The sequence below is a fragment of the Rhinolophus hipposideros genome (assembly GCF_964194185.1).
Source record: "Rhinolophus hipposideros genome assembly, chromosome: 6".
Classification (NCBI taxonomy): Eukaryota; Metazoa; Chordata; class Mammalia; order Chiroptera; family Rhinolophidae; genus Rhinolophus; species Rhinolophus hipposideros.
In genome coordinates this window covers 75232750-75251716 of record NC_138052.1, presented here as the reverse complement: position 1 = coordinate 75251716, position 18967 = coordinate 75232750, and the positions used below count along the sequence as shown (strand labels likewise).

The following is an 18967-nucleotide window of genomic DNA, read 5'->3' as shown; positions in this document are numbered from 1 at the left end:
AGTTTTTACAAGTTTAAAATTACATCTCCTTGAATTTAGACCCTTAACTTTAAATTGCAAAAATGCAGAAGATAGTAAACTTTCTTTGTAGACCACATTTTTCTTTGAGATTGCAGATATTATTTTGAGATTGCATTATCAAACACTTCATTTGCACTCTCGTGTACAGTTTTAATTCTTTCAACCATTTTATTTCTTACTATATACAAGGTACAGTTTTAGCAAAGATTGCAAATTCAAGTGCTGACAGCATCCTGGAAAGTATCGTAAACAAGTGATTTGGAAGTGACACTGACCATGGCAAATCAGGGAGTACATACTTTGTACATACTTTGTCAGATGCTACTATAGGAAATGCAGGTCCATTATTAACAGATAATATAAACTATCAAGAGAAGCTCAGCATTGAAATTTTTTGTGTGAAATCTCCCGATATTTAAATATTAGCATCCACATCAAATATTTTTAAACACTTTTGCAAATTAAACACACAGATCCACAGTTTGTAACCGTTGTAAAGCATGGTTGGGTGGTAGTGGGATGGACCAGACCGGTTGAGCCAGGGCTCCATGATGAGAGTATTTACAGGAAAAAGGCAGGTTCAGCAGCAGGAGATAAAAGAAAGGAGTTTAGACTTAGCTCAGCATGTGTCGGTTAAGGTTTAACTTTGGCGCAGTTGACCTTTGGGGCAAGATCATTCTTTCCCGTGGGGTGCTGTCCATTTCAGGATGGTAAGGTACGTCCCCGGCCTCTCCCCACTAGATGCCAGTAGAATTTATCCCTCCTCTCCCATCTCCTGTTGTGACAACCAACAATATCTTTAGACATCGCCAAATATCCACTGAGAAGCAAAATTGTCCTGGGTTGAGAACCACTGGTATAGATTTTGGTGGTAAGAAGGGATGGAACTGGTGTCAGGGCAATGCTTCCTGGGGTAGTAGGTGAGTAGTCTCTCCAAGGTGGAAGCACAAGCATGGAGCCTAGAAGAGAGTGAAGGAACAGAGTCATGGAAATGTGGTAGTAGAGTCAGGGTTCTCCAGAGGACTGGAAAGAACTAAAGGTACAGCAATTCAAAACCAGAACCCAGCAGCCAAGGACTAGAGACGAGGCAAAAACCCAGCCACCCAAATCAGAGAATGAGGTAGACGTAGGGCCATGGGTCAGGAAGATTGCCAAATTATGCTTTGAACGAGGAACGTGGTTGAATTCAAGTTTAGGGCAGAGCGCGGCTTACAGGTAGGAGGTGAAAGACCCAAACTGTGGGAATTAGAGCAACGATGAGGCAGGGACATGAGGTCTTCTTACCAGAGATGGCAGGAAGCAGGATGAGGGTGATTTCTCAGGGAGTTGACTCACCATTCCCTCTTCAGGACCAGGAGCTTTGCCACAGCAGCGAAGAATAGCTCTGGTCCTAGGTGCTGATTCATTATTTTGCTTTTCTTACCAGGGCCTTTCTTGATAACTCTGATAGAAACCCAATAAAGTTAAGAACTTGTCCATGGCATCTTTTTTTTTCCTGGAGAAAAAAAGAGGTGTCCCAACTCTTATAGCCAATCTCTTATATCCAGAAGGTTATAATGTGAAGGTTTCTGGAGAGGCCTCTGAGTAGCTTTAAATCTTATGGCTGTCTCTCCAGGACCAAGGGGCATAGTCATTAACAGAAGCCAATTGGTGTTTCTATTTCCTTTTAATGTATAGTTTCCTTCTTCACCATTGAAAACCTTAAAGTTTTCAAGAGCTTGCCTGCCCCAGGGGTCACAAACTTGGAGTGGGGCTGAGGATGACCCCCAGTTATTTTGTTTCAGAACAGTCATGTAGAAGTTGGAAACTTTTCACTTTAACCATATAAATATCCAGCCATTCTTCAAAAACTCTGGCAAACCGAGTGCTCATTTCCCATGTGGAAATAATTGGCTAGAACTGAGTAGGTGCTGTTCACTGAAGCCAAATCCACGGCTCTTCAGTCCCCCCAAATCCCAGTCTCCTGACCTGCACTACTGCACCTATTAAAGCCACCTGCCCCTGGGGACATTTAAATTATGGAATAAAGGGCAGAGGACATCTAACTCTGCTAAAACAGTATAGGTCTGATATCATGACAACTCAAGATCTGCTCCCATGACACCCATTAAAGCCACCTGCCCCTGGAGACATTTGAATGATGAAATAAAGGGCAGAAGATGTCTAAATCTGTGAAAACAGATCCACCCCTCATTTTCTTATAAAGCAGGAACCTTAGCGCACCAGAGTTAATTGCAAAAACTCCCCCATATTTAGTCTCCATAGTTAAAAAGCGTATTTCTTCAGTGCACTGGCTGTTCCCTCTGCCTTGACCACTTGCCTAACATGTCCACATGACTAACTCTCTGACCTCCTTTAAGTCTTTGCAGTTGTCATATCTTCAATGAGTGCTCTGATCACCTTATTAAAAGTCAAAACCACCTCTCGCATTTCCTTTATCCTGTTCTCTTTTCCCCAGTTTTCTACAGCACTTACCACATTTTAACATGCTATGTAATTTTTCTTTTTAATGTGTATTTTTTACTATGTATCTCCTCGTAAAAATCTAAGTTCCAAAAATCTAAGAGGAAGACATAGTTGTTTTGTTTAATGAAGAATCCCAACCAGCTAGAATAGTGCCTGGAAAATGTGGGCACTTCATAATATTTGCTGAATGAATGAATGACCAGGATACAGCAATGGTGGTTGCCAGCTCCAGGTTAATGTTATGGATTGAATTGTGGCCCCAAAAAATGTACATTGAAGTCTTAAACCCCACTATCTGACAATGTGACCTTATTTGGAAATAAGGTCGTTGCGGAGGTCATGAAGTTAAAATGAAGTCCCTAAGGTGGGTCCTAATCCAATGTGACTGGTGCCCCTATAAATAGGGGAAATTTGGACACAGATATGCACACAGGGAAATCATGTGAAGATGAAGGCAGATATCGGGGTGATACAAGCCAAGGAGTGCCAAAGTTTACCAAGAAACCGCCAGAATCTAGGCAAGAGGCATTGAACAGATTCTTCCTCACAGCCTTTAGAAGGAAACAACCGTGCCTAGACCTTGATTTCAGATTTCTTCAGACTTTGAGACAATAAATTTCTGTTATGTTAAGCCACCCAGTTTAGGGTGCTTTGTTACAGCAGCCCTAGGAAACTAATACAGTTAGTCCCTAGATATTTGCGTAAGACTAAGTGAGACTTCATTAGATCTGGAGATGCCTGTAAACGATAAAGCATTATACAAACAAGGTATAATCACTAAATAGTGATGCCCTCAAGGGTTTACTGTCTGCCCCAGGGACTTGGTAGGACAGCCACTGAATTGTGCCTTACTTCTTTCTCTTCTCCATCCCACCCTCACCGTCACCACCACACAAAAACATCTGCTCTACACCATAGGGGAATTCCTAGCTTCTATTTCCCATGAAGGATTCAGCTGGGCAGCCTTCAGCTCCTCTGGAAGATCCTTCTCCAAGCGTGAACTTGTCTTTGCATCTTGTCATCTCATCTGCTTTCGGGAAGATTAGGAATCTCTCTGGTACCGTTTTTCTGTTTGAAGAGATTCTGTTCAGATAGATCACTCATCCTTAAGGTACCTCTCCTCACTCCAAGAGAATTGGGCAATGGAGCGATTGGTGTCCTTTCACAGGCACTGTGGTCATTCTGGCTCAGCAGGGTCAGTAATGACATTGGAAGTGGGAGGCTCCCGACTTTTGGTGAGGATAGTGGTTCTGGGCCATTAGGGGTCTTCCGTGGGTTTTTGTGCTCGGGGAATGAGGTTCCTTCTACTAATGCCTAGAGTTTAGTAAGGTGATTTAGACCAACACCTGGGCCTAGTCTAACATTTGGCTGCAGAATTGCTAATAGCCTAAAAGAACAGGTCATAGGCACCAGGAAGGTAAGGGTGACCTAGTCTACAGACAGAAAACCAAGACGAAGAGTTGGAGACAAGGCTGGAAAGAATTTGACCCTGTGGAGGGGCAGCCATCAGAAGGAGCAAAGAGAGCAGAGTGAGATCCCAGGCCTGAAAGAATAGAGAAGCAAGAAAGAAGCCAATTCTTGTTCACTCGAGTAGGACACATGAAGTAGGAAAGAACTTGGTGTCAAGGAACAAACCAAGATCCTGGCGAGAGAGCTGAGGGTCAAGGTCAGAGAGATTCTGGCAGCCACACTGACTTAGGGGTGAACTCACCAACTCTCACCTGAGGCTTTCAAATTACTTTCAGTCCTAAACAGGATTTGTGGCAGAGCTAATCATTTATTAAACACACGCTAAACACCTGATATGTAGTATGTGTGTTAAGACTTGTACTAGGCACTGTAAGGTATAGAAATGATGGTCATTGTTCTCAAGGAGTTCATAGTTTGGTAGGGCAGAAATTAAAGATAAAACGATGACAACATAGCTTATGAAGTACAATAATACAATAATATGACAGAAGAGGGGAATGTTGTACTGGTTAAGAGCTCAGGCTCTGGGTCCCACAGATCTAAGTTTAGATCCCGACTCTCCAATTACCGATTGTGTGATCCTGGGCAAGTCAGTAAGCTTCTCCAAGCTTCAGTAGCCTTTCTTGTAAATGCATAGAATAATAGTACTTACCTACTTTGTAAGATTCTTTCCAGCATCAAATTAGATCATACATGCCTGGTACCTAATGAATTCCCAATAACACTGACTATTATTTATAATGAAAGTTATGATTATCTGGACTGAGCTAATGTCAGAAAATGTTACCAAGAACTGGTGGCATCTGAGTTGAATTTTGAAAAATAAAGAGGAGGTGGCTGGGTCTGGGGTTGGGAGGATGCTAATGAATTGCATTTGTTTTTTTTAATTGTGCTTTGCCAGATTCCTCAAGCAATTTAAGATAGGATGATGAATTCAATGTTAGTCATTTGAGTGTGAGATGCCTATGAACAACAAGATATTTTCACCTCTTTATTCTAAACCTACTATAATCCCAAATCTTACATATTTGCCCCATTAATGATTGTAGCTCCATGAAATGAATGCAACTATTAATCTTTTTTTCTACTTGATTTTGAATACTAACAAAAAGAAATACAAAATACAATTGATAAAGCTAAAATTGCACCCAGGAAACTTTATTTTTATGGAAATATTGACATTTAAGTCTTAACCCAGGAAAACTGGCGTTGATAAGACAAAAGAAGGGGGAAGAAGGGGAAAGGAGACAACAAAAGAAAACTTACTTTGGGTGAAATTGTAATAGACAAAATTTGGTATGGACAAAAATAAACAAAATAAGACTGATTAGTAAGTCAATTCTTTGTTGTAAAGGTAGAAAAGAATTAATTCAAATCAATTCAAAACAAAGGAATTTCAGTAAAATAAAAGTCTAAATAAAGCTTAAATGCACTCAATATGCAATTAATGGAGAAATTGAAAGGCCATAGTCAGGTTTACTTCAAAAGACACCATTTCATTGAAAAGCCTTCCATATTGGTATAATACTGGTGAATGTGTTTGCATTTGTAAACATAGAATAAAAATGCCCATGGGAGCGATATAGCGGGTAAAAATCTCCAGTGCTTGCCTGTGTCATCCAGGTGGATGGGTTGAGAAAGCAGTTGGAAATCTATGTCTGGAGCTTGAGAAGTCAGGATCCAAATAGGGATTTTGAAGTCATCACCACATAAGCATTCATGTTTTGTTTTGTTTTGCATCTTCCACAAAATAAGGCATAGGAAGAACCTAATTAATGCCTTTTGAATGTTAGATTCTCTCTGGTCAGCATTAGGGACAGAGGAATTGCACCTGGAGAGTCAATCATGTTAATTTAGCACTTACTGACTACGTACTTTACAAAACTGAACTCACTGCTTTGAGAATAATCAGTGCAAAACGAAGTCCACCAAGACTTACATCTAGAGAGTAATCACACGTGCTACTAAGAAATATACTTCTTTCAGTTTATAAGATGCAATATTTTTCACCTTTGTGTTTCTTATTCACTGCACATTTCTTGTTCTTTTAAACGTTGTTTTCTTTTTAAATTTGCTTCTGTAGATTTCCTCGTTCTGCACTTTGCAAGGTCATGGAAGATCTAGAGGAAACGTTATTTGAAGACTTTGAGAACTACTCCTATTCCCTGGAATATTATTCCCCGGAGTCTGATTTGGAGGAGAAGGTCCCCCTGGAAGCTGTCCACTGGATTTCCCTGGTGTTATACTGTTTGGTATTTGTTCTGGGTATTCCTGGAAATGCCATTGTCATTTGGTTCACGGGTTTCAAGTGGAAGAAGACAGTTACCACTCTCTGGTTCCTAAATCTAGCTGTTGCGGATTTCATTTTTCTCCTCTTCCTGCCCCTGCATATCTCCTATGTAGCCATGAATTTCCACTGGTCCTTTGGCCTCTGGCTGTGCAAGGCCAATTCCTTCATTGCCCAGTTGAACATGTTTGCCAGTGTTTTTTTCCTGATGGTTATCAGCCTGGACCGCTATATCCAATTGATCCATCCTGTCGTATCTCATCGGCACCGAATCCTAAGGAGCTCCCGGATAGTTATTATACTTGTTTGGCTCTTGGCTTCTCTCCTGGGTGGTCCTGCCCTATACTTCCGGGACACTCTGGAGTTCGATAACCACACTGTTTGCTATAACAATTTCCACAGGCATGATCGTGACCTCGCATTGATGAGGCACCATGTTCTGACCTGGGTGAAATTTATTTTTGGGTATCTCTTCCCTTTACTAACAATGAGCATTTGCTATTTGTGTCTCATCTTCAAGGTGAAGAAGCGAAGCATCCTGGTCTCCAGTAAGTATTCTTGGACCATCCTGGCTGTAGTTATGGCCTTTTTGATTTGTTGGACTCCTTATCACCTGTTTAGCATTTGGGAGCTCACAATTCACCACAGTAGCTATTTCAACCAGGTGCTGGAGGCCGGAATCCCTCTCTCTACTGCCTTAGCATTCCTCAATAGTTGCTTGAACCCCATCCTGTATGTCCTAATTAGTAAGAAGTTCCAGGCACGCTTTCAGGCCTCGGTTGCTGAGATACTTAAGTACACATTGTGGGAAGTCAGCTGTTCTGGCACGGTGAGTGAACAGCTCAGGAACTCTGAAACCAAGAACCCGTGTCTCCTGGAAACAGCCCAGTGAGTTACTACTTGTCCACAGATCAGCATAAGGCTTTTGTGTGAGTGCCCTGACAGATGCTTTCAAATTATTGGTTCCAAGATACAGAGCTGACCATATCTTTTTGTTATTGTTTTTGGTCAGTTTTATTGGCATCACATTTTTGTGTGGATGTAAAAGTTAGGAAAGATCTTCATTTTTTCCCCCCCCCGGCAACTTAAATTGTGTCATTCTTGCTAGTTACACCATCGTGGATTAATCACCGCTATTGAGGCGATATCATTTATATTTTAAAAATTGTAATAACTTTTTTTGGTTTGTTTTGTTTTTTTATTTCATTTTTTATTGTTTTTGTGAAAGCTACTTAAGCAAGCATAGAAAAATGAAAACAATAAGAATCTCTTTTCCTGTTGCTTTGCTAATGCTAACCCCTTCTTCAAGGTCAAACACTATTAATAGCTTGACATACATACAAATAAAAATGTGCATATGTAAAAAATATAAGTGTACATACACAGATATAAATGTATACATACATATAATTGTATATATAAACATATTTCATTAGAAATTGTAATAACCTTTTAAAGTTGTAATAACCTTTTAAAGTCCTAAATCTTTATATTAAATATATGATTCACTCCTTTCAAAAACTGGTAAAATAAGTTTGCTTAAGCTCACTTTAATTTTTCCCAAGTCACCTGTTAGACAAAGTCTAAAATGCAACGTGTACTTCATTTCTTTATTTCATGTAATCTTTGTGTATACATTTACGAATTAAACTAATAGTTGCTTGTAGTAGTTTAAAACATTGTTCCAGTTGATTATTAATACTTAGTAAACTGCCCCAAAATCTAGTTGCTTAAAACCATTGATTACTATTATAGCTCGTAATTCAGAGAGTCAGGAATTCAAACAAGGCACAGAAGGGAGATTCCTCTCTCTGCTTCACAATATCTAGTCTCAGGATGACCCAAATGGCTGAGGTTTTCAACAGCTGATGGCTGGCTGATCAGCTCCCTTCCCTTCCCTCCTTTCTTCTCCCCACCCCGCCCCTCCCCTTCCTTCTTCTCTCCTCTGTTCCCTTCCGCCTATTGCCCTCTTGTCCTTTCTTCTCCTCCCTTCTTTTTCTCCTTTCTTTATATATCTGTTGCAACATGTCATCTTAGGGTAGCTAGACTTCTTATAGGGCAATTTAGGGCTCTAAGGGACGAAGGTGGACATTTCTAGTCCTCTTAAAAACGATGCACAACACTGACACAATGTTGTATCACTTCTATTGTAGTCTGTTGGTCAAAGCCGTCACAGGCCAGTTCAGATTCAAGAGGAGGGGGCATAGACCCTCCCTCTCAACGGAGACATGTTCTCATCTTTATTCCTTCATGATATCAAGTGAAATATAAAAGTTTTTGGAAAATTCTGGGTATGTGCAAATATGTATACGATCGCTATAAATATAAACACTGACATTCAGGTAGTAGTGGTAGATAGGCCAGCCCGATCTCAGAATGATTTCAGGAAAAGAAAGCATGTATGACATATTAACATATTTCCACCTTTTATTCCTATAACTATATATAGACACCAGAATAAGGCCAAATAAAGCCTACCTTTAAGTCAAGGCAAATCTGTTGCATTTTAGACTGTAATAATATTTTGACCTCTATTCATTTCTCCCTTTAGCAAATCGATGAGTATCTAAGAGGCATTCCGAATCATGGTAGACAGATACTGTGAGGGTTGCCAAGATGCATCCCGCTACTTACAGTTTAGAAAACGAGGTTCAACTTGCATCCAAACAATCCTAAAACAAGGCAGACAGTTGTAAGTGTCGTAAGAGGCAAGAGAAGTGTCGATTGTTCAGAGAGGAACAAGATGGCATCCACTGTCGAAGAAAAGGAACACTGGAAATCTATGTCCTTGTCTTTGGGGTTCCCTAGAGTTCCTGTCCCTTGTCTCTGCTGACATCTCCAGTTTTTGTGACTACACTGCTACTCACGGTAATTTTAAAAACATTTAATTTTTCATAATTTCTCAATTTTATTTTGTTATTTCTTGAACTAGTACCTTTTTTAGTTCGTCTCTTCGTTCATCTCAATAAATACCAGATCATTTATTGCCTATGTCCTTTCCTGTTAACCCCCTCAAACAATCAAATCTGGTTTTGGCAAAACAATGGTCGGCACGGCTAAGCATATCCCAAAGTTCTTCGATTCCCAGGTTTCTGCCGTATCCAGTATGGGTTAAGGAAAGGCTCATTGTGAGTGTCTGGCCCTTTGTGCAGCCTTTTGCCTTGCCCCCTCCCCCACCAGATTTTCAGATATTTTACTCTGTGTTCCCATTGACCCTTGAGGAAAGACCCTAGGTTTCCAGAATCAGGAGAAAAGCTGAAGGATCCAAGAAAGAAGAGAACTTCATAGGCTCATCCTTAGTTTGAGCAAATGGAGACTCTCAAGGCTGTGGGAGAAAGAGGAAAGCTGAAGAGCGAGAAGGAGATTAAACAGCCAAGGGCAGAAGGAAATGAAAGGAGCAGGTGGTATTCTGGAAGTTACATTTCTGGGTGGTACTTCCTAACCTTGTGAGTTGAGAACCCATGCAGAGCCATTTATCACATTAGGCTCAGTGGGCACAGTATCTAGGGCCTGTAAGCTTTCCAAGGGCCCATAAAAAGATTTGAGATCTCAAAAAATATTATTGGCTCTAGAATACAAAAAGGAAACTTGAAAATTCAAAATGAATAAGTACTTAATTACATGTCTATAAAATACATGCTTTTATGTCGATTAGTTAAGTGAAGTATTTAATAATTATACAGAAACGTATTTAATATGGGATTTCACCATGTTCCTATGTTTGATATGAGGAGTGGATCTTCCAAAAAGAAAAATGCTTTAAGGAATGTCTGCAAAGGTCTTAGAGGAACTTTGAATTCATTTGAGAATCTAAGGAAAGTCATGGGTCCTTTCTACAGAAAAATGCTTTTACATAAAATATCAGGGAATCTTTAGACCCGAGGCTAAGAACTCCAGTTTTCGTGGCTTTTAAAATAGTTGATAGTGGGGATGTGACAGGAATCCACTAGTAGATAGTAGTAGCAATTAGTACAGGCACTTCCCAGCAGAAACGAGTTAATTTTTTATTCTCAGTTTGAGGGAAGATCCAAGCAGTAACATAGGACACACACTTGGACCCAGGACTGGGGACTCCAAGTCTCCTCCCCTGACAGTTGGAATCTGGCTAGTGGAGCTCTCCAGCGGTCTAATGACCAAAAGCAGGATGAATGACTGAAAAGAGGGGCTGGAGGCAGGACAGGCACTACAGCAGTTTGGGGAGGAAGTGAGGGGGCTCAGTGCCTAGTTGGCAGGAAAGAATCCTAGGATGCTCAGGGAGGAGGGCAATCAACCCGGTGAGACTGACTTGCCCCTTTCTCAATGAAAAGAAGCTCTTAGTACTAGAGGGCAGGACCCAGGGCCTCTGGAGGCGGGATACCTGGATTTAAATTATGGCTCCAACACATCGTAGCTCTGTGACCTTGGCTAAATTAATTCAAATGTCAAGACCTCAGTTTTTCCCATCTGCAAAATGGGGATAATCCACAATAGTAGCACCTGCCACATGGGGCTCTTGTGAAAATTAAACGAGTTGATGCAGGTATTCATAGGGCTTTACCTAAGGCACTTAAAGCAGTGCTTAGCCCTATACATAAATACCTGATCAAAATTAGCTGGTGTTATATTTAATGAAACTCCTGGCACGTTCTGATATAGCAACTGCTTAGTAAATGTTAGAGCCCTTCCTCCTCAAATGAACATAAAAATTTCATAGGAAGCATCAGGGAACTACACAGAGAACTTAAAGCTAGATAGTTTATAAGCGCTATAAGAGTGTTATGTGCTGGGAAGCTGCAGGGGACAGGAAGGAGTAGAATAAAAGACTTCCTGAAAGAAGTGTTTGAAGTGCATCTTGAAGAAGGACTACAACTTTAACCAAATGCAGGCGAGGAAAGAGGCTGCTTTAGGTAGATGGTGCAACAAGAGCGAATGTACAGAGGTGGGAAAACATGGGCTGTGCTCAGAAAAGAGAATAATCCCATTTTATAAGGACAAAGTGAGGACGGAAGATTCAGGGTTGAAGTGTTATCCATAGTGGTAGTTCTTTAGGGTATGAATATTCAGAAGTCTATGGATACTTTCCTTTGATTTCACTTTCCTGAAAGCTATTCAGGCCAACGACATTCCAAACGACACTCTCATTTGGCACATTTCCTGAACACAGCTATTATCATCATACAGAGTATGTCATGAGTGCATGTCTCTTTCTTAGTCTCAAATTTCCATTTTAAGTTTACCCTTATGTGATATTATCTGCTCACTCTCCCTAACTGAAGCTATGAAGCAAGGGTTACACTGATGAAATAGGACTGTCTAAATTCAGTGATGAAGAACTTTCCCCATTCTATTACCAACACATCACCTGGCCCACGAACACCTGGGTTTGAGTTCCTCCTATCTCACTAGGTGAATACTCCAGCATGGCATCTTTCAGGGTTGCCTTATCTATAAATGGTGATAACAGTGTCTGCCTTATCTCCTAGACTTCCAATGGAGTTTAAATTAGACAATGTATGTGAGGTACGTATTTTTTTTATTTACCTTTTTATCCTAAGGGCAATAATTGCCATTGCCAAATTATATTTGTTTGGGGAAAAAAATTATACATATGTTCCAAAACACTAATACAACTTTTTGCATCTTTGTCTTTGCTTATAAGCTTATCTTTTGATAGTAATAGTCAATGAAAACATGAAGCATCGTTCAATGTTGCTACAGTTTCCATTATTTTTTAAAGTGATTATATTAAGCTTATAAAATATTCATTGAGTATATATGTCATAATTTAGTCATTCCCATTTATGTTAGGATTATAAATCCTTTTATTTACCTGCTTCCAACCACACCGTCTCCAGATCAGAGCTCTGCCTTTATCTTGTCATTCTCTGCCTTGGAAACCGTCAAGGCTCCACACTGCCCTCACAGAACAAGGCAGCCTATAAATTCACCCTGGCCCCATCCTACCGAATCAGACACTGCAGAATCCAGTCAGACTGGTTGAATTGCCTCCCAAATGTTTATTCTCATTCTTGCCTTTATCATTCTGCCTTTAACACCCTCCTGGAACATTCTCTCTCTGGAACGTTTTTTTTTTTTTTAACAAACTGATCAAGGTCCATCCAGCTTAAGCCCTGATTTCTCTCAAAAATGTTTCTTCAATTCTAGCCTTCCCGACCCAATGAACATTTGGATTACTTGCTCAATCACAAAATGACTCATACTTCACAGTTTTGTGTGTTTTAACCACCTCCCTATAGTAATTTTCATAACTCTATTTTTATAGCATCTAACATAGTGATACAAAATGAATCATTTTGAATTCTCACACTGTGCTCTGCCCTTCGCTGGGGATGCTGAATATGAAAAATAAGACAAGGTTTCAGTAATTGTAATCACTTAGGGAGCCTGCAAAAAGAGGTGGCCTTTTAATTTGTTTTCCACTCCAAAGCCAGAAACGGGGGGGAAAAAATGTCTTTCTCAGCCTTCCTACTCTGCTGGCTCCAAAGCAGTTCATTCAGTATACTGGCTCACACGCAGGTATGAGTACTGCTCATAATAGCAAAAAATTGAAAGCAACCTAAAGATCCAAAAGCCTGGTTAAATAAGATATGAGACAATGGGTTATGTAACTGCTAAAAGAGAAAGCTTTTTTATGTACTGATATGGAACATCCAAGATATAGATCATCTTCGAGATAGCCAAGTCTATTTCTATGAACAAAATGCAGGTGCTCAGTTTGTGTTGCGTGCTGCAGTTAGTCTGTGCACGTGCTTAGACTAGCTCTGAAAAGACCTAAGAATCTGGTGATATTGGTTGCGTTTATGGAGGTGAACGGGAGGCCTGGAGGACAGGGGAAGATTTCGCTGTATAACCTCTTGAATTTTGAACTATGTTAATGTAATATCCATTTTTTAAAATATAAAATTAAGATACCATTAAATATATTTCTTATTCAAGGCCGTGGAGTCAAGATTTTTAAAGTCATGTTTCATCATTTATCTTTTTAAGATTTACAAGACAGCTGTGGTTTGAACTGACTATTCCAATATTTCAACTCTTTGAATTTTTAATCATTACTTTGTCATTAATATTTGTTAATATTTAACATTTTGGTCAAACGATTTAGTACGCAGTCCCTTTAACATGTCAATGATTGTGAATTATTTTGGGCTACTATTCACACTAGTTACTTCTTTTTCCTTAGCATTTCCAGAATCCACAGGCTCTCTGGTTCTCCAGAAAATGAAGTGCTGCCCTCTGCTGGCTTTTTATGATAACAACCTGAAAATTTCTCCAGTGATTTTTTTAATGGGGTCTGTTGGACTGAATTGCTTAGCTAGGATGATTTTATTCATCAGTACATACACACCCGATTAAATAATTTTTCTTTAGAATTTAAACAATATTCCACATTCCACGTAGTCACATATAAAGAAAATCAGATTGAGAGAGAGGAAAAAAGAACATCTGGTTCTGCTAGGAAAATTTTGACCTCAAATCATTTAACCTCTGGTCTAGAGACTACAAAATAAGACCTTTAGAGGTCAGCAATTCCCAAGCTTTTATAAAAAACTATTAAAAAACATAAAATGTTACATGTATAACCCACATTAATATGCAACTGTTAACAGGACTTATCACTTAACATACTGCCTTCACCTGAGTACATTTACCTGTAGCACTACTTCAGTATTGAAATTCTACTGTCCTCCTACCGCGATAGGTTCAATCAGATTTCCTAAAGTGTACAATGTCTCCTCTACATCCACCCACCTCTACACCCAAGTTAGGCTTGTGAACCACACAGCCTGGGAATCAATTACCTCTGTAATCTTCCTTTCAGGACACAATGCTACTCAAAACACATTCCTAATGTTCTCCTTAAACAGCCTACATACAATAAAGCATTTGAACATTTGCAGACTTTAATTCCTTTTATCTCCAAATATTTGGTTTATCCAGCAAATACTGTAATTGATATTATTCAGTATGTGCTTGGCATCACCCTAAGCACTGTGTGTATTGACTCATTTTTTTTCCCCCATGAAATCTAGAGAAGTGAAGGGGTCCAGAATATGCTTTTATGGCATACAAATTATTTTGAGCAGAATGCATTTGAGTACCAGAATTTTCTTACCTGCCTAAAAGCAGAGCCTCCTAAAGGAACTCAAAATAACTCATTTGCCACAAATCCCCTCCCCAGGAGCAGTCAGAGGTTGACTCTTAATCTTTCATCACTGGAAATTAAGTCTCCACATCACACACACCTAAATAGACATTATCACAAAAGTATTATCTCCTATCGTTTCTCCTAAAGGACCATTCATTATCTTTCCAAAAAGCCATTTCGTTTTCCTCTAAGTGCCCTGTTGTCCTCCCCTTCCATTATTTAGTATGCATTCCCCAAAAATCAAACCTCATCTTAGTCACATTTTTCTGTGAACTCTTTTATGTAAATGATTAAATGTGCCTTTTCTCTTGCTAATCTTTTGTCAATTTAATTTGCACTCCCCAAATTACAGAATCTAAGAGGGTAGAGGAAAAGTTTTCCTCTGCAACAGACATAAATGGAAAACTCTAGACTGGGAAAATAAAATATGGAAAAAGCACAAGAAACAGGTTATCTTTTTACAGAGAGGAATTCAAGTTAAAAGTTAACTCAAAATACTTGATTTATAAGTATATGTAAGTATTCACAGATTATGGGAAACAGGTTATTTCTCCCTTCCCTACAGAGGCACAATGCTGGAAAGAAAGGCTTCAGCAATTAAGACAATTGCAGTGACAAGCTCACTCCCAGGACAGCTGGACACTGAAATGGAATGGGATGAATCTCTGCAAAGGTAAATACAGAAGGTGCCAAAAACAATGTACACATTTTAAGGAAAAAAACTGTATAAAAGTTGTAATACTCAATATATACCGATAACAAAAGGTGCAAATACATGTCACATTTGACTTCTGCAATTACAAGAGGTGCTCAAAGTGGTTACTTTAAGGTACTCATGATTCTTTATGGCACTCCAACATTCCCGTTGAAGAAAATCAGCTCACTTTGTTACTTCCTTGCAAAGCCCAAGGTCTGAACCATTATAAACCTGTAGGGCTAATTTCTTCATCCAAAATCTTCCAAGTTTAGCTCCTTGATTTAAAAACAGGGCAAATATAAAAATTTGACATACTGTGATATAAGTGGTATCATCATACATTCCTGAGGAATGCATACAAGAATTATACCAAAGTCCATTTCTATTAGTTTATAAAATCTACTTGGGATCTATCTATAGTTTTTGTTTAACAAATGTGTAACAAGAATGCTGACCCAAATTTGTATTACGCATTACATATTCACTGAATTTCTCAAAATCGAAGGAATATAGTTGACCCTTGAACATAGGTTTGAACTGTGTGGGTCCACTTCTATGCAGGTTTTTAAAAATGTATAGCTGGCCCTCTGTGGGCCCAGGTTTTGCATCTGTGGATGTAGTGGGCTCAATGCACGCAGTTTCATGCCATTTTATGTAAGGAACGTGAGCATCCATGGAGTCCTGGGACCAATCTCCTGTGGATACCTAGGGACTTGTTTTTGGGAAATCAGTAAGTGTGGATTTCTGACTACGTGGGAGGGCTGACATATCCTCCGTGTTGTTCAAGGGCCAGCTGTACCACCCTCCTATTAAAAGACTGAAGCGCCAAGGGTTGTTGTTCAAGTTTTTATTTAAGGGTAATGATCCGTGATGGGTTTTAGATCTTGTTGAAAGCAGCCACGTCCATGGACTGCACATAGTCCTCAAAAGCAGTGATCTGCTCCTCCAGCATGTCTGTTCCAACTTTATCGTCTTCTACTACACACTGTATTTGAAGTTTTTTAATTCCATACCCCACAGGAACTAGTTTAGCTGAAAAGAACATTAAGAAAAATCTTATTTAGAAAAATCCTATTGATTGGCACATGTTGAAACTGCAAATTCCAGATGCCAATTTCAAAAAAGCAAAGACTGAACTCACAAGAGCCCCAGACCAAGCCGTCTGCTTGAATGCTCCTGACGCACTCCTCTAATTTTGCCATATCTGTCTCATCATCCCAAGGTTTGACATCTAATAAGATGGAAGACTTGGCAACAAGTGCAGGTTCTAAAAAAGTACAAGTAACAGCATTATTCAAATACTCAATATTAATTTGTTTCAAAATGGATTATCTCCCTAGCCACACGAAATCTATAGGATACATCCTGTTTGTCACACACATGCCCACTTTCTGTTTTGCTAAGAAAGAGGTGTTTAGTTGTGTAACAGTTTCTTTCCCACAGAGGAATGCCACAACTGCCACCATTAAAAACAGCTGCAGACCAGTAGCTGTGGAAGTTTTAAGAACAACTATAGGTTTTGAAATCCTGACCTAGTCAGCGCACGTGAAGAAGTCACTTCGGGGATCATTCTTTGAAAAAGATTACTCACGTTACGAAATGAAAATAAAGACAAATCATAAAATGACGTACTTTTGGCTTTCTTTGACTCATACTGTGCAAGGCGCTCTTCTCTTAGCCTCTTCGCTTCTTCACTTTCCTATAAAGAAACAATACATTTCACAAAGCTGGTTGCTCCTCAGCTTAAAGATCATGGGGTCGTCGCAACAAAGACCAGCTTTATCAGAAAAAAGCAAATCCATCACGAGCTCAGCCGAAAGATGGTGATTTGATTTTACTCATCATGTAACCTGTGAGAATTTTTAAAGGTAGGAAATAAAATGAAGCCAGGCTTCAAATCCAGGTAGTCTGACTCTAGTTGGTGCTTAAGCACAGCACACTTATTACGTACCTCCTCGTCGTCAGATCCAAAGAGATCAATGTCATCATCATCTTTACTATCTGCGGCTCCACTTCCGGTGGTGTCTTCCACATTAGCGGGACCGTACTTGCCCAAAGCTTTCTTCACTCCGGGCAGGCTTGAAAGAAAGTTTAAATGTATGAGGCTGGTACCGTGTCCTTTTTTAGACGACGTGAGAGCTCAGTTTCATCACTATTTGTCAACAGACCCCCCTTAACACTCCCAGGTAAGCGCTCGCAGGGTGTCACTCCTCACCCCAGACATAGGAGCAGTATGTGACACGGTATTCAATACTCACTACGACTGACTCTTTCAGAGTGAATATTTGCGATCTCGTTAAGCATGCTCAATTCCGTTCTTAGTGAACTGGGGTCCAGTCCCCAAACCGCCACCCTCGTTGGCAGTGTCAGCAGGACGGCCAAGAACTGACCCCAGGAGCCACCCTCTCACCCCAGAGGTGGGCCCCCCAGGCCGGGCACAGGCCCACGGGCCGGGCCGTGTGGGGAAAGGCCCAATGGCCGCTGTCCACGCTCTACCTGTTCTGCGGAGAGACGGAGGACTTCAGTCTCGCGGCCTTCCCAAGTCCGGCAGCGATTTATGTCACAAAATCCCAGCAAAGCCCCTGCGGCCGGGGTCTAACTGACCCCGTGAGCGCCCCGCCTCGCAGCTCAGAAAGCAGCTCATCTTCAGCGAACTACAAAGGCACGTTTACCTGGCCTTGTCCTTTTCGAAAGACTTGATGTGATTATACCAACGCAGGGCGTGACACAAGCTGGCAGGTGGCGGGCCGGAGACTGCTTCAAACACTGCCACGTCGGCCTGTGACGGCACATACCTGCAATTGACACCAAAACAAAACAAAACAAAAAAAAACCACAAAAAGCTCACGCGCCTTTAAAAGCCACCAACGCCATCCAACAAGCACCAAGAGCTACGTCTGCCAAATCCCGTGGTGAGACCGCGCCCACCGGGGACCCGGCTACCGGGCTGCTCGCGTGGAGTGCGCAGACCAGGGCCACGTGTTCCACCCGGGAGACGCCCGTGACCTAGCAGACCTCACAGACTGCGACGGCTAACGTCGATACGCAGGATTACACTCGTGGACCGAGTCAAGGCCAGGGAAAACCCGGTTCAGCTCGGTCACGAGGCAGACGGCACGTGTTTGGTCCTTTCCACTCCGCAGCCCGCGCCACCAGGAGGGGCCTGCAGCCCGGCTTCCTCCCCCCTCCGCCGGCGGCCGAGGCCGCGCCACGTGGGATCGCGGCGCCGCGCCGACCCCGGCCCGACCCCGCGCGCTCACCCCTCGATGTAGCTCTTGTCCGCCAGGTAGTCGTTGAGCACCTGGAGTCCGGCAGGGCTTTTCAGGTCTCCAAAACCCATGACGTCGGCTGACCCTGCAGCTGGGCGGCAGCGGGTGAGAAAGAAGCTCCAGCCCCGGGCGCCGAGCACTGAGGGGGAAAAAAAAAAAAGGCCGCAAAGCGCCGGAAAATTCCTTATATAGAGACGGAGGCGTTTCCCTCCGTCGCACCCGGCCGAAGGTTAAAGGTCAAAGGACGTCAGTCTCATTCCTCAACAGACAAATCGGGTGTCTGCATTCAACGGCCCACAAATTATCCCTAGGCTTCTCTTTGTGTTTGAAAACAACAATACTAAAAGGGGCATGTCTTACAGAAGGACCTCCACGGCTTCCGAAAATTACCGGAACCGCCCCTTGGAGATCCGGAGATGCCCGAAGTCGATCGGCCCTAGCCTCCGGGCCACTTCCGGCGGAACTGCCGGTCCCGGTCGTCCCTTCTCCACGAATCTCCTCCCCCTCCCGGCGGCTACGCCCTCAGCCCCGCCTTCTGTCGAACTGACGGAAATTGCCGAACTCCATCTGGGGAGGAGATTGTCGAATCCGAGGTGACGAGTCCCTTC

At 41.5% G+C, this 18967-nt stretch overlaps 2 protein-coding genes across 10 annotated transcripts in view; one reads left to right on the top strand and one right to left on the bottom strand.

The window, feature by feature from the left end:
• CMKLR2 (chemerin chemokine-like receptor 2) overlaps positions 1-7917 on the top strand; it is a 42189-nt gene extending 34272 nt beyond the window's left edge. For all 8 annotated transcript variants that reach the window (XM_081052121.1, XM_081052118.1, XM_081052115.1 and 5 more), the window contains one exon: positions 6041-7917. In XM_081052121.1, the coding sequence (XP_080908247.1) occupies positions 6069-7136 (1068 nt within the window). In that variant the 5' untranslated portion in view covers positions 6041-6068 and the 3' untranslated portion in view covers positions 7137-7917. The remainder of the gene's footprint in view (positions 1-6040) is intronic.
• Positions 7918-15881: 7964 nt separating this feature from the next.
• On the bottom strand, positions 15882-18851 carry EEF1B2 (eukaryotic translation elongation factor 1 beta 2). 2 transcript variants are annotated; one of them, XM_081052123.1, is made up of 7 exons: positions 18720-18851; positions 18351-18498; positions 17763-17885; positions 17042-17168; positions 16723-16789; positions 16232-16357; positions 15882-16122 (listed from the first exon to the last, which is right to left on the bottom strand). In XM_081052123.1, exons 2-7 carry the CDS (start codon positions 18428-18430, stop codon positions 15968-15970), a joined length of 678 nt encoding a protein of 225 aa, XP_080908249.1. In that variant the 5' UTR covers positions 18431-18498; positions 18720-18851; the 3' UTR covers positions 15882-15967. The 2 variants fall into 2 exon arrangements, with proteins under 2 accessions (XP_080908249.1, XP_080908250.1); XM_081052124.1 differs by lacking the exon at positions 18720-18851 and having other exon boundaries at positions 18351-18571.
• Between the last annotated feature and the right edge of the window lie 116 nt (positions 18852-18967).

What these genes read in the sequence shown, in the direction of transcription:
- EEF1B2 (XM_081052123.1), bottom strand. Translation starts at nt 18,430, where the DNA reads ATGGGTTTTGGAGACCTGAAAAGCCCTGCCGGACTCCAGGTGCTCAAC. An exon ending in TGAGTCAAAGAAAGCCAAAA is followed by an intron (nt 16,358 to 16,722) that starts GTACGTCATTTT and finishes GTACTTTTTTAG; the next exon opens with AACCTGCACTTGTTGCCAAG. An exon ending in CGGCTTGGTCTGGGGCTCTT is followed by an intron (nt 16,123 to 16,231) that starts GTGAGTTCAGTC and finishes TGTTCTTTTCAG; the next exon opens with CTAAACTAGTTCCTGTGGGG.